This window comes from Salmo salar, chromosome ssa14, assembly GCF_905237065.1.
Source record: "Salmo salar chromosome ssa14, Ssal_v3.1, whole genome shotgun sequence".
Classification (NCBI taxonomy): Eukaryota; Metazoa; Chordata; class Actinopteri; order Salmoniformes; family Salmonidae; genus Salmo; species Salmo salar.
Genome location: NC_059455.1, coordinates 12,678,480 through 12,694,494, shown reverse-complemented (window position 1 = coordinate 12,694,494; position 16,015 = coordinate 12,678,480). Strand labels below are relative to the sequence as shown.

General features: G+C 41.2%; 1 protein-coding gene across 1 annotated transcript in view; it reads left to right on the top strand.

Moving 5' to 3' along the window:
* The window catches only part of LOC106568959 (small conductance calcium-activated potassium channel protein 2), a 67,497-nt gene that overhangs the window by 48,727 nt on the left and 2,755 nt on the right, over window positions 1–16,015 (top strand). The window contains 2 exon segments of the mRNA XM_014139848.2: window positions 11,096–11,223; window positions 13,893–13,962. Of these exon segments, the coding sequence (XP_013995323.2) occupies window positions 11,096–11,223; window positions 13,893–13,962 (198 nt within the window).

Below are 16,015 nucleotides of genomic sequence, written 5' to 3'. Positions count from 1 at the left end.
ACGCGAGCACGCTGTTTCTTCTTTTTCTCCTTGAATGAATACGCTATTGTCCGGTTGGAATATTATCGCAATGTTACGTTAAAAATACCATAAAGATTGATTTTAAACAGCGTTTGACATGCTTCTAAGTACGGTAATGGAACATTTAGACTTTTCGTTTCTGGTTCCGCGCTCGCGTGTTATGCCTTTGGATAAGTGATCTGTACGCACGAACAAAACGGAGGTATTTGGACATAAATATGGATTATTTGGAACAAAAACAACATTTCTTGTGGAAGTAGCAGTCCTGGGAGTGCATTCTGACGAAGATCACCAAAGGTAAGAGAATATTTCTAATACTAATTCTGAATTTAGGTTGCCCCGAACTTGGCGGGTGTCTGAATAGCTCGCCGTGATGGCTGAGCTATGTACTCAGAATATTGAAAAATGTGCTTTCTCCGTAAAGCTATTTTAAAATCTGACACAGCGTTTGCATCCAGGGGTAGTCTATCTATAATTCTTTAAATAATTGTTCTATATTTTGTCAACGTTTATGATGAGTATTTTTGTAAATTGATGTGCACATTCATCGGTAGTTTTGGTGGGAATACATTTTCTGAACATCACGCGCCAATGTAAAATGCTGTTTTTGGATATAAATATGAACTTTATCGAACAAAACATACATGTATTGTGTAACATAATGTCCTAGGAGTGTCATCTGATGAAGATCGTCAAAGGTTAGTGCTTCATTTAGCTGTGTTTTGGGTTTTATTGACACATGTCCTTGCTTGGAAAATGGCTGTGTGATTATTTTTGTCTATGTACTCTCCTAACATAATCTAATGTTTTGCTTTCGCTGTAAAGCCTTTTTGAAATCGGACAATGTGGTTACATCAAGGAGAAGTGTATCTTTAAAATGGTGTAAAATAGTTGTATGTTTGAGAAAGTTGAATTATGACATTTTGTTGTTTTTGAATTTGCCGCCCTGATATTTCACTGGCTGTGTCCTAGCTAGCGTCCCACTTAGCCCATAGAAGTTAACAATGTGATAAGCTATGCATAATTATATATGCATAAAAACCAAAGTCTGAGACCATGACAATTCCCACTCTCTCTTCACCTGACTCTATGCCTCCAGGATACTTTTCTGCTGGATTCCACAAAAATGAAAGCCCTAAAAAGCCTCCTCATTATTTCGCCCAGTCTTCCCCTTTCCGGCCCCAGGTTCCGAGAGGTGTTCCCAAGTTATGCCATCTTCACTTTGTTCCCCATCTCCTTCATTGCCACAACCCTACATTCTCCTGAGGTAACTCAGCACTGTATATGCTTTCACATAAATGCCTTCAACATGTTGTTTAGAGTACAATTACCCCAACACCTATCCCCTTTCATATGATGCATTAACCAATAAAGCAGCTAACCCCAACCCAACTATTATGTTTAACGTAGCTCCCAGACCCAACCCATCTGCATGTCTTACAATGTCACGTCCTGACCATAGAAAGCTGTTATTTTCTATGGTAGAGTAGGTCAGGGCGTGACATTTTTTTTTTCTAGTTTAGATTTTCTATGTTGTTAGGTTCTAGTTTTGTATTTCTATGTTGGGTTTTGTTTGGGATGATCTCCAGTTAGAGGCAGCTGGTCATCGTTGTCTCTAATTGGAGATCATACTTAAGTAGGTATTTTCCCACCTGGGTTTGTGGGAGATTGATTTTGAGTACGTGTATGTTAACGCTTCGTCACGGTTTGTTGTTTTTGTTCATTCAGTTTATTTTCTATGTATTGCATAGTTTCACAGTTCAATAAAATATGTGGAACGATAATCACGCTGCACTTTGGTCCGCTTCATCCTACGACAACCGTGACATACAGTCTGGTCTCTCTCTCTCTTTCGCTCCGCTTCCTCTGTCATGGTGTCTTCAAGCTCACCGATTATGCAGCTGGACCTCACTTCACGTGAGAACTATGCACCCACCGAGGAGAGACATGACGATCTTTACGGCTGCAGGTGCTGTAAGGAGTAGTGTGTGTGGACCATACCAACGCTGTCCCAACACCCCCACCTGGTGTATCTTGATGTACACTCAATCTCCAGAATTCAGCCCGTGTCCTATACACACTGCAACACATGGGTCATTTCCTGACTACATAGACTCTCCTATTATGTAATTTGTAAGTCGCTCTGGATAAGAGCGTCTGCTAAATGACGTAAATGTAAATGTAAAAATTATGGCAAGATCACTAATTTGTGACATTTGAATAATAGCCTCCCCTGTACACCCATCGGTCTCCCAGTTACCAGTTACCAAGCCATGTGGCACGAGTCCTCATAACCTGATATCCCAACAATGCTACTAAAGTAACCCCTGCTACTACTAACATGGCCCATGACTATAGCCTCCTTCAATTATGGTTGCTAGAGCGACTGCCGAGACAATAACTGCTGCATGTAATCTGTCAAGTGTTCGCCAGCTGTTAGAAATTGGGAAAGAGATTAATGAGTTGGAAGAATATCCAACCTAACAAAACTCTGAGTCAGGTTTCTTGAAAGTTTACCATAGTGTCTGAAATGCCACCACTATCTCTGGGTATGTGTAATGTTCAATTTAACTTAATTAAATCCCTATATTGTGTACAGTTAGCTGTCCTTCCTCTCCTATGAGCTATCTCCTGTAACAATATACAGTCTCTGGGAATGATACTCCTCCATCACCACAACCTTTATTTATGAGCCCCCACAGATCTTCACTGCAGTCACGTTCCATCCCACTTAACAGCCCTAAGTTAACATTCTGTCTCAAACACCTCTCCTCCTGCTACAGATACATTTGCACATATATCATTCCACCTAACCCATAACACACTAGTCACTACTCCTAATGCACTTCTTCAGTTATAAACATACTAAAACATTCTCAAATCAATTAGTCAATATACATCAGTCCCTCCTCTGGAACAAGGATCACTTATGTGCCACGAAACCTTGAAAAGGAAAGAGAAATAAAAGTACATGTTTAATAACTTCACAACACACTTAACTTCGTCCCACCCTAGTCAACAGCCAGTGGAATCGCGTGGCGCGAAATACAAATACCTCAAAAATGCTATAACTTCAATTTCTCAAACATATGACTATTTTACACCATTTTAAAGACAAGACTCTCGTTAATCTAACCACATTGTCCGATTTCAAAAAGGCTTTACAGCGAAAGCAAAACATTAGATTATGTCAGGAGAGTACCCTGCCAAAAATAATCACACAGCCATTTTCAAAGCAAGCGTATATGTCACAAAAACCAAAACCACAGCTAAATACAGCACTAACCTTTGATGATCTTCATCAGATGACACTCCTAGGACATTATGTTATTCAATACATGCATGTTTTGTTCAATCAAGAAAACTTCCGGTGAATTTACTAAATTACTCATGATAAACGTTGACAAAATACATAACAATTATTTTAAGAATTATAGATACAGAACTCCTTTATGCAAACGCTATGTCAGATTTTAAAATAGCTTTTCGGGCGAAAGCACATTTTGCAATATTCTGAGTACATAGCTCAGCCATCACAGGCTAGCTAATTTGACACCCACCAAGTTTGGGGCAACCTAAACTCAGAATTACTATTAGAAAAATTAGATTACCTTTGCTGTTCTTCATCAGAATGCACTCCCAGGACTTCTACTTCAACAACAAATGTTGTTTTGGTTCCAAATAATCCATAGTTATATCCAAATACCTCCGTTTTGTTTGTGCGTTCAGGTCACTATCCGAAGGGTAATGCGCGAGTGCATTTCGTGACAAAAAAAAATCAAAATATTCCATTACCGTACTTAGAAGCATGTGAAACGCTGTTTAAAATCAATTTTTATGCTATTTTTCTCGTAAAATAGCGATAATATTCCAACCGGGCAACGTTGTATTCATTCAAAGGCTGAAAGAAAAAAATTGAGAAGTCTCGTGAACGCGCATCTCAGTCTCACTGTCCCCAGGCTGACCACTTACAAACTCTGCTGCTGTACTTTGCCCAGAGACAGCAGACACCCCATTCCACTTTCTGGCGGCTTTAGAGAGCCAATGGAAGCCTTAGAAAGTGTCACGTTACAGCACAGATGCTGTATTTTCGATAGAGATGCAACAGAAGGACAACAAATTGTCAGACAGGGCACTTCCTGTATGGAATCTTCTCAGGTTTTGGCCTGCCATATGAGTTCTGTTATACTCACAGACACCATTCAAACAGTTTTAGAAACTTTAGAGTGTTTCTATCTAAATCTACTAATTATATGCATATTCTCATTTCTGGGCAAGAGTAGTAACCAGTTTAAATCGGGTACGTTTTTTATCCGGCCGTGAAAATACTGCCCCCTAGCCCCAACAGGTTAATGCGACTGAAACTGGGGGAAAGAACCGTCCATCCGTTACATTCTATGCCCATGTTATGCTGGTCTCCATGCCCTCTCCTTCATTTTCATCCTGGGTTTTATCACAAAACACAGACTATGAGCCATGCATGCAATTAATTGTACTGAAACATCCAGCCATCTCTATGTATCGATGCGATTGAACATTAAATTGCTGATGACATGGTAAAACAAAAGAGAGAAAAAAAAACCTTCATGGTTGACCCAAGCTTTCATTCAGTGAGTTCTCTAACAACCTCCCTGTCGGAGGACACTTAGAGATAAGGTTTCTGGAGCCTCCCCCTAGGCCTAATACATTTTAGCAGCGCCCCCACACCGTTCAAAAGCAATTCTCTCTCTCTGTATCCAAATCATAACTACAACATTTTATAAATTATCCAACCCAAGTTCAGAATGACAGTCCTTGGTGCTTACTTTGAGTCTAGGACTCGAATTCCAGCTTCTCAATTTAGCACACATCATCCCTGTTAGAATGTACATTTATAAACTGAACCTTTTATGGCCGGTAATAACTCTTCTCATTACAGCTCCCCTTTGTCCCTGTTTTCCTGTTGCAAGTGGTCTGGTAATGAAAGATCAGTATCTCAATGCATCCTTAGTCTAAATTGTTCTCAGTGTGTAGACCCCCCCCACTTCTCCCAGCACTTCATTCTAGCATGTCTTTTTCAAATATAATTTACAGTTCATCTTCCCAACGGCACATGTAACTGTTGCCTGTCCCATTTGATGGCCCTGGCTAATGTCCCGATTCCAATATCTAAATAGATACATCCGTTTCTCCCACATACACAAGTCTCTCACCTGAGCCGTTCTCTCTCTCCTCGCTCACTCCACACGCGCTTTCAGCACTACTACTGCCCGCACCCCGGTTTATGGCTCGGAAGTGTTAAAAGATAGAAGTGTTAAAAATCACTGTCGCATTGCACGCCTTTGTCTCTCTTTCTTCAGCCGGTTAGGGAGGGTTTTGAGGTTCACACACACTGTTTGTGGTCAAATTATTCCTACCACGCATTAACTTCTATGGGCTACGTGGGACCTGCGGGACACAGCCAGTGAAATATCAGGGCGGCAAATTCAAAAACAACAAAATGTCATAATTCAACTTTCTCAAACATTATTATTATTATTATTATTATTATTTCAGACACTTGGCGAGTGTCTGAATAACTCGCCGTGATGGCGAGCTATGTACTCAGAATATTGAAAAATGTGCTTTCGCCGAAAAGCTATTTTAAAATCTGACACAGCGATTGCATAAAGGAGTTCTGTATCTATAATTCTTAAAATAATTGTTATGTATTTTGTCAATGTTTATGATGAGTATTTTTGTAAATTCACCGGAAGTTTTTGGTGGGAATACATTTTCTGAACATCACTCGCCAATGTAAAAAGCTGTTTTTGGATATAAATATGAACTTGATTGAACAAAACATACATGTATTGTATAACATAATGTCCTAGGAGTGTCATCTGATGAAGATCATCAAAGGTTAGTGCTTCATTTAGCTGTGTTTTGGGTTTTATTGACATATATGCTTGCTTGGAAAATGGCTGTGTGTTTATTTTGGTCTATGTACTCTCCTAACATAATCTAATGTTTTGCTTTTGCTGTAAAGCCTTTTTGAAATCGGAGAACGTGGTTGGATTAACCTGTCTGGGCCAGTGGGACGCTTGCGTCCCACCCTAATCAACAGCCAGTGGAATTGCGTCGCTCTAAATGCAAAACCTCATAAATGCTATAACTTCAATTTCTCAAACATATGACTATTTTACACCGTTTTATAGATACACCTCTCCTGAATCAAACCACGTTGTCCGATTTCAAAAAGGCTTTACAGCAAAAGCAAAACATTAGATTATGTCAGCAGAGTACCCAGCCAAAAATAATCACACAGCCATTTTCAAAGCAACTAGCATGCATCACAAATACCCAAAACACAGCTAAATGCAGCACTAACCTTTGACAACCTTCATCAGATGACACTCCTAGGACATCATGTTACACAACACATGCATTTTTTGTTCGATAAAGTTCATATTTATATATAAAAACAGCATTTTACATTGGCGCATGACGTTCAGAAAATCTTTTCCCTCAAATGCTTCCGGTGAATTAGCGCTACAATTTACAAAATTACTATTCGAAAACATAGTTAAAATGTAATATTGTCATTCAAAGACTTATAGATTAACATGTCTTGAATGCCATCGCTTTGCCAGATTTAAAAATAACTTTACTGGGAAATCACACTTTGCAATAAACGACGTGGTATGCCCAGAAAAAAAGTCTAGGCTATAAATGTTGGAGCCATCTTGGAACAATCAACCATCAAAAATACTATTGTAAATATAATAATATTATATAATATAATAATATAATAATATAATAGCCTGTGCCATTAAACCCCTACAACTCATCCAGAACGCCGCAGCCCGTCTGGTGTTCAACCTTCCCAAGTTCTCTCACGTCACCCCGCTCCTCCGTTCTCTCCACTGGCTTCCAGTTGAAGCTCGCATCCGCTACAAGACCATGGTGATTGCCTACGGAGCTGTGAAGGGAACGGCACCTCCATACCTTCAGGCTCTGATCAGGCCCTACACCCAAACAAGGGCACTGCGTTCATCCACCACTGGCCTGCTGGCCCCCCTACCTCTGAGGAAGCACAGTTCCCGCTCAGCCCAGTCAAAACTGTTCGCTGCTCTGGCACCCCAATGGTGGAACAAGCTCCCTCACGACGCCAGGACAGCGGAGTCAATCACCACCTTCCGGAGACACCTGAAACCCCACCTCTTTAAGGAATACCTAGGATAGGATAAAGTAATCCTTCTAACCCCCCCCCCCCTTAAAAGATTTAGATGCACTATTGTAAAGTGGTTGTTCCACTGGATATCATAAGGTGAATGCACCATTTTGTAAGTCGCTCTGGATAAGAGCGTCTGCTAAATGACTTAAATGTAAATGTAAATGTAAATATCCCTTACCTTTGATTATCTTTATCAGAAGGCACTTCTAGGAATCCCAGGTCCATAACAAATGTAGTTTTGTTCAAAAAAGTTAATAATTTATGTCCCAATAGTGTTATCGTGCTCCGAAGGCTAGTGAAAATGTACCGTGTGCGTCTGACTTGTCGTCAGGAATGAGCAAAACAAATATATTTAAGTTCATTCAAACATGTCAAACGTTGTATAACATAAATCTTTAGGGGCTTTTTCAACCAGGGCTTCAATAATATTCCATTGGGACGGTTGCATTGTTTTTCAAAACGTTTCGAAAAGGGAGAGTACCCATGGGCGCCGACGTCGCAATGGTAATGGCCCATCCCCTGTGACCAAGTTCCACAGCCTCTCTTTCAGTCAATTTTGATAGTAGGAGACGCAAACCACTTTGTAAAGACTGGGGACATCTAGTGGAAGCCATAGGAAGTGCTAAATGATTCACAAGCCCCTGTGTGTTTCAATGGCAAATGTTTGAAGTGATATCCACACATCAGATTTCAGTTTCCTGTCAGGATTTGTCTCAGGGTTTTGACTGCCATATGAGTTCTGTTATACTCACAGACACCATTCAAACAGTTTTAGAAACTTTAGGGTATTTTCTATCCAAATCAAACAATTATATGCATATTCTAGTTACTGGGCAGGAGTAGTAACCAGATTAAACCGGGTACGTTTTTTTATCCGGCCGTGCAAATACTGCCCCCTATCCCCAACAGGTTTTAAGGAGGTGTATCTTTAAAATGGTGTAAAATAGTCGTATGTTTGACATTTTTTTGAGGTTTTTGAGATTTTGTATTTCGCGCCACACTGTTCCGCAGGTTTTAAACAACAGGTTTTAAACTCAGGCTCTCCAGGTCCATATCCTATAATTGTTTAGCCTACAATTCTCATCTCCCCAAGATGTGGAAACAGGTATAGGAACTTTGCCTACCTTGTTTGTTGCTGTCACGTCCTGACCAGCAGAGGGAGTAATTGTGTTAGTTTTGGTCAGGGCGTGGCAGAGGGTTTGTGTTGTGTATGCATTTCTATGGTCTGTCTAGTTTAGTTTTCTATGTTTAGGATTGGGTGTTGGACTCTCAATTGGAGGCAGGTGTTTCTAGTTGCCTCTGATTGAGAGTCCTATATAGAGGTGTGTGTTTGGTTTGGTTATTTTGTGGGTAGTTGTATTTGCACTGCTTGTAGTTATAGCCTGCAAATCTGTTAGCTGTCGTTCTTTGTTTGTTGTTTTTCCGTGTTCGCTATAATAAATATAATTATGAGCACGCAACCCGCTGCGCCTTAGTCTCTACATTACGACACCTGTGACAGTTGCCAGCTCCTGCTCCACTGATCTGGACTATTTGGTTTGACTGTAAATCGTGGTGAATCCTGCCGACAACGCCAAATGTTAGTTTCTAATTTTCAGAGTAAATAACTCACGGACACTAGAGAAGCGTAACCAAGTTTAATTCTTCCCAAAGGGTTGATACAGCTGTAATTCAGACACAGACATGGCTTCCCCCGTGGTAGTATTCATACCCCACTTTGGGTGGAGTCTCCTCCTTATCGCTAAACATTGCATCAATCTTGCTAAGCAGGGAGCAAAGTGATATGATCCTTAAACGGTTTCTCCCCTTATCAGTACTGCCACATGCGATCATGTTCCCTGTACTCAGCCCCTCCCAAGCTTCCTTATGGCACCCCTCATGTCTCTTTTGTAACTAATGTTCCTATACTTCTGAGTATAACAATGTTTCACCCAGAATCCAAGAGATGAACATTTCTAAATGCTTTCCCCTAAAAAACGCTCCAATTAAATGTTGACTGAAATGTAAGCCTACCTGACAAAATGATATAATTCTGATTTGTATCAATGGGGAGGACATTTGTTTTGCTAAATTGAATTAAAGGGCAACGACACCCTCCAAAAAATATATATTTCACATTTTTCCCAGACCTCAAATGTTTGTCTTTTTTTTTTGAAAACGTTTGATTTTGAGAGTGAAAATCAGAAAAATCTATAGGAAAACAGGATTTTTCACACAGGACCCACTTCTCCAGGCACCACTACACCCCTGCATAGGGCTGATGGAAAGTAAGCAGTCCATTCACTGAGACATAATAAGCCAGTAGGTCCCAATCATAAGAATACAAAAACACAACCATTAGGCTAAGCATTTCCCAGTCGAAATGGACAACTATTACTTCCCATTGCAAAAAAACATTTCATGTATAGCACACAAAGTAACCAGTGATCTAAAGTGTAAACAATGTTTTACACACATAAGCTATTTTCAAGGAGATGGCTAACAGCATGCGAGTTGCAATAAAGAACACATTTCCACTCACCAGATGATAATCATTTGAAACTTAAATTCTTGTTGAAAGTTATTCTTGAAAAGGGAGAACCTAACAAATTAGCAACAACATCCTCTTCGATAACACCTGCTGCAGCTGCTGCAAACTAGCCTACAACAAAAGCTAGCTAGCTAGACTGTGGGAAAGCTACTGCTCGCTATTGCACAGTGACTTGTTGGCCTTCAAGAAGGCAAAAGTTTCCATACTTTCTGTAAAAAGGGTTCCACCCATTGCAAGTCAATGTGATTGGTTGATTTCACAGTCACTCCCGCATTTTGCCCTAATACAGTTAATGGCAGATGCCTTCTATCAAGCTTCTGATGGCCTAGCTGTCACGTCCTGACCAGTAATAGGGGTTATTTGTTATTATAGGTTGGTCAGGACGTGGCAGGGGGTGTTTGTTTCATGCGGTTTGGGCTATGTATTTAGGTAGAGGGGTATTTGTTTTATATTGTTCGGGGTGTGTGTGTATGTAGAGGGGTGTTGGATTTATGTGTTCCGGGGTTTTTGGTTTATGTTCTTGTTTTGTATTCTAGGGTTTCTATGTTGTGTTTTTTTTGTTGGCCTGGTATGGTTCTCAATCAGGAACAGTTGTACATCGTTGTTTCTGATTGAGAGTCATACTTAGGGAGCCTGTTTTCTACCTGTCCCTTTGTGGGAGATTGTTTTTGCACTGCTGTGTATATGTGTCGTTCTTTGTTTATTGTTTTTTCGTGTTCACCTATAAATAAAATAATGATGAGCACGCAACCCGCTGCGCCTTGGTCTTTACCCTACGACACCCGTGACACTAGCCAATGGCTGACTTAGCTAGCTAGATTTATCTTCCAGGGACCACCAAAGAATTCCGTGTTAACCCTTTCCTTTCCAACAAAAATATAAGAGATTAAACCGGAACATCATTGAAAATATATATTTTTTTATTTTATAAATCCTTAGCCTTTCTCTTAAAGTGTAGAAGGCCCTAATTGTTCCCCCCTGGGTTTGGGTTAGTAAAAATGTGTATAGTGGCTCTATTTGCCCTCAGAATGCTTTTTTCACTATTCTGAATGTCTAAAGAATCCATATGTTGTTCTGAAATATGAACATAGAAATATTAGACATTTTGAACTCTTATTATGGTGACGATTTGACAAAATTCCAATCATGGTCTTGAATTGGACTCGCATTTTTTTGGTCTCGGTCTCGACTCAATCTCGCCCCCCTTCCGGTCTTGGTCTTGACTCAGACTCAATTCGCTCCGGTCTTGCTCTTGAATCAGTCTCGCTTTATGTGGTCTCGAACACAACACTGCGTGACACCTTGCCCATGTTGTAAGGATTCACATTTGTTTCCTCATTGTTCCGCAGGTAAAGAACACAGCTGCCAATGTACTCAGGGAAACATGGCTCATCTACAAACACACTAAGCTGGTCAAGAAGATAGATCACGCTAAGGTGCGCAAACACCAGCGGAAGTTTCTACAGGCCATCCATCAGTAAGTACCATTTCCCAAAGAATATGACTTCCTTGTAAGCATGCCTGAAGCCTATGTGAACACTTAGTTGTTTTTTTACCACCTGTTCAAAGTTGTTAAATATATGTTATTGTCTTTATTGTTATTTGTTGTTGAAGCAGTAGGAAGTAATAGTGGTTTTAGTTGCACTGCTATCATACTAACAGTATTTAGCTGTATTTGTGTATTCCTAACAGCACTCCTAGCCAGCAGCATTACTGGTAGTGTTTGTTATAATGTCCTACTTTTCCTACTCTCTCTGCCATTTCCTGTGACAATATCCTATGTGTTCAGTTAGCTAGTTGTGTTATTCAGTAGTATACACAAATAATAACACACACAAAACGCAGCTGCACCTGACACACACACACACACACACACACACACACACACACACACACACACACACACTAAAGCCCTGCACGGGCATGAATTTTAAGCCCGAGCCCTATCCATGCCCAATTGCTTCTGCCAAATTTAAGGCCCTGCCTGAAACCCGAAATCTAAAATAACTTCCTCTGTTAGTAAATCCATTAGCTGCCCCACTCTGTCTGTCACTCGCTGCCTGCGCGCAGCTCGCTCTGCATGCGTTCTGTTCATGGTGCTCTGAGTCTGTGAGTATCCATAGCAATGGCCCGTTTGGGCTGCTTTGCTCAATGAAGAGACATGAGAGAGCGGTTAGCTACTTTTCGTCACTCTAAACTCCGACAAAACTCAAGGAACATTATTATTTTCTGTGAAATAATCTCTCATGTCTTATATTTGACGAGGTTGAAGCACTTCTGACACCATGTTATGAACTTAGTACTGCACAGCAGAGCACAAGCAAATGGCTCAGCTTCAAAATGTTAGTGATCAACTTAGTGATACCCGAGCCCTGCCCGTACCCTAGTTATTGATGAAAAAATAGGCCCTACCCGGCCCCTAACCCAATGTATAATGACAGGGCCCGGTTTGGGTAGCAAAGCTCTAACACACACACACACACACCTGTGCATACTCTCTCTCTGTCTCACACATATACACACCACCCACAGTGAGAAGTGTAATGGTTCTTGTTTCGTGGATGTTTCGTGGATGTTGTGGGGTTTAAAACTTTGTACTGTGTTCTGTCTTTGTTTTGCTCTATCACTGCAGAGCTCAGAAGTAAGTTGAGTCTTCTATGTTTCTCCTCCTGTTTCCTCTACATTCTCTCTCTCCATGTCTGCGTTTTGACATGCATGAACCTTCAAATGCTGGATGCCGATTGTTTTGGTTTCCTTTTAATGTTCCATTTACCCTCATCCTCTGAATGGAATGACAAAAAGCATCAACATTACCACTGATGATGACATGGTAGTGGGGTGTCTGAAGAAAGTGAGAGGCATCTGGCAGTATGAGCTTGTTGGGGCTTGTCGGCTTGGCCAGAGTCCATTCATCAATGAAGTCGCCATCTATGATGTTACCATGATTAATATAGCTACAATGTGTAGACTATATTAACCGGCATTGGCAGACCCATCCTTGCTCCTGATTTTGTATTAAAACACATATCCTCAGGGTATAAAAAGTCTTATTTTGTTTTGGGGTGTTTTTTTTACGGCAAATCAACACTCAGCCATATCAGACACTCACAATAAAGAGCACAAACCAAGTGGTATCTTTACCCACCATAGTAGTACCCTGGTAAACCGTTTTAGAATAATTTTTTTGTACCCAGCTCGGGTCCTTTCCTTCACAGGCACGAGCTAGAAAGGACAGTGCCAAACTAAGCCTCTCTCGTTAGATGAAGCCGAAAACAGAGCCTTTGTTGTGATCTCCCAATTTGCACATGAATGAATGTCCTTGAATGTCATTGCATCAGAATTAGCCCTATAGAGGACTTTCTACCTGATCAAGTCACCAGAATGTTGATCCATTGATTGACTGGCGTCATCACTCCAAACCAACGCACAAATCTCCAAGGTATTTCAGTATTTATTGAGAGTGATACACCATTCTTGAACCTTTATTTACCTTATCCTAGATAAGGAATGTCATTTCCAAGGGCGACCAGATCAAGAAGATCAGTGTTTAGGAAGTGTAGTACGTCAAAATCCTAAATCAACAAAGTCATTTAACGTAACCACTTTTTTTCTGTTTTATCGGTCAGTGCCATAGATTGAATTTAAAGTGCCACTGCAAGAATTATTGTATGTCACATTCACAGGCTCTGGCCCTTCCCCCACTAGCACCCTCCACACCATAAGTGCACATCACTCACAAGTCATTGCAAGCTCACCCAATGACTGATGTTTCTCTGACGGACTGCCACTGAGCTAGCTGGAAAGGTGTGACAGCTGGAAGCATACAGAGGCATGTCACCTTTATGAAAGGCTTTATTTATACATTTTTATTGACAGAATTGTGTGGGGGGAGACTTATTTTGTTTTGACTCATAGATTTCTTTGCATTTTTGCATGTGTTGGTATGGCGATGATCAAGACTGGGAATGCTTATGTATGCATGCAGGCTCTCTCTCCTCCACGTGCTCCCAGAGAGCGTTCTCCTGACAAAGATGTGTTGCTTCTTCCCCCCTTCCACCCATCCACCTTCACCCTGATGACCGACAAACCAACCCCTGCCCTCTATCCCCACTCTCTCCCCACTCCAACCCCCATGCCTCTGCCCAGACTACGCAGTGTAAAGATGGAGCAGAGGAAACTCAACGATCAGGCCAACACGCTAGTGGACCTGGCGAAGGTAAGAAGACTGTGGTTGATGTGGGTGGCATTTGCACTCCAGGTGTCTGTTTTAAAATGTTCAGAAGATGGTGCTTTAATGTGTGTTTGCAGTGCCAGACCCCCACCCCTCTCTCTACACATGAGGTTAAAGCAGTCTGTCTTGTCCTAGGGGATAGAGCATTGGATAGCCATGTAAATAACAGGTAAACTCTGCAACTGTATGTGCGTTATTCAAACTTCTCAGTAGTCATTACCCTGCAAACAAAAATGAGTCGTTAGGACGTCCCCGGAACCTTGCAAAATGGTCGCCTTGAGTCGTCAGGACGTTGTGTCATGGTTTTGTGTAGTTCCCGGTTTATTCCCAGGACATCCCCAAGGACAATTTTAGGATTTTCTTGAAATGTTGTTTCATGGTCCTGTGGAGGTTTTGTCTATTTCCTAGTTTGTTCCGGGAATGTCCCCAGGGACGATTTTAGGATGTTTTTAGGATGTTGTATCATTGACTCGTGGATGTTTTTGTCTAGTTCCCGGTTTGTTCCGGGGACGTCCCCAAGGATGTTTATGGGACGTTCTTAGAATGTTCGGTCATGTTCCCCTGGAGGTTTTGTCTATTTTCCCAGTTTGTTCTGGGAACATCCCCATGGACGTTTTTAGGACATTCAAGGGATATTGTGTCATAGTCCCCTGACGGTTATCACATTTCAGGTAAGACCCAAATGCAGACTGTGTTGGAGTAACAGTGTTTATTACAGCAACAGTAAGTACCGAGAACATACTAGTAAAACTGAGACATGGTCCTCACGGACGTCCTGGTAACTTACAGGGAACTAGACAAAGGTCCCCAGAGAACGTTCCCTTGGGACCATCATGCGACGTCCCCTTGTGGTCATTAAATGTTCCATGGATAACGTCCTATCAGAACCAAATAGGAACCTTTACGTAACATTTCCTAATGAACATAAAAATAACCTGTACTGAATGTCCTCTTATAGTCCCAAGGTTAACATCATGTTCAAATGTTCCTAGAACGTTCTCAGAACATCAGTGGGATAATGTCTCGCCAAAACCCTTAAAAGGACCTTATAGGAACGTCGCTTAATGTCCTTAGAACGTCCCCTGTTTGCTGGGTAGTAGCCTGTTCAGTTAAACACACAGAAGGGCTTTGCTTTTCCGTGAAGTCGTTTGTAGATTATTCCCTCAGTGTATGATTCTGTTAATGACAGATATATGATGATGAAAAATGACCAATTAGCTCAGAGATATGTATTCTCTCATTAATTTAACTGCAGGGCTATTAGTCTACATTTTGACAAGACATCCTTGATCCTGAATTGTCCCAGAACTAGGACCGGTGGAATTTACAGATGTAGAACACTTCCAAAATGCATATGTATATCAGGGATCATCAACTAGATTCATCTGCGAGACAATGTTTTCTTGAGCGGATGGTCAGGGTGCTGGAACATAATCATTTGTAGACTGCAAATTGACCGCTTGTAGCACAAACATATATACTGCTCAAAAAAATAAAGGGAACATTAAAATAACACATCCTAGATCTGAATGAATGAAATAATCTTATTAAATACTTTTTTCTTTACATAGTTGAATGTGCTGACAACAAAATCACACAAAAATAATCAATGGAAATCCAATTTATCAACCCATGGAGGTCTGGATTTGGAGTCACACTCAAAATTAAAGTGGAAAACCACACTATAGACTGATCCAACTTTGATGTAATGTCCTTAAAACAAGTCAAAATGAGGCTCAGTAGTGTGTGTGGCCTCCACGTGCCTGTATGACCTCCCTACAACGCCTGGGCATGCTCCTGATGAGGTGGCGGATGGTCTCCTGAGGGATCTCCTCCCAGACCTGGACTAAAGCATCCGCCAACTCCTGGACAGTCTGTGGTGCAACGTAGCGTTGGTGGATGGAGCGAGACATGATGTCCCAGATGTGCTCAATTGGATTCAGGTCTGGGGAACGGGCAGGCCAGTCCATAGCATCAATGCCTTCCTCTTGCAGGAACTGCTGACACACACCAGCCACATGAGGTCTGGCATTGTCTT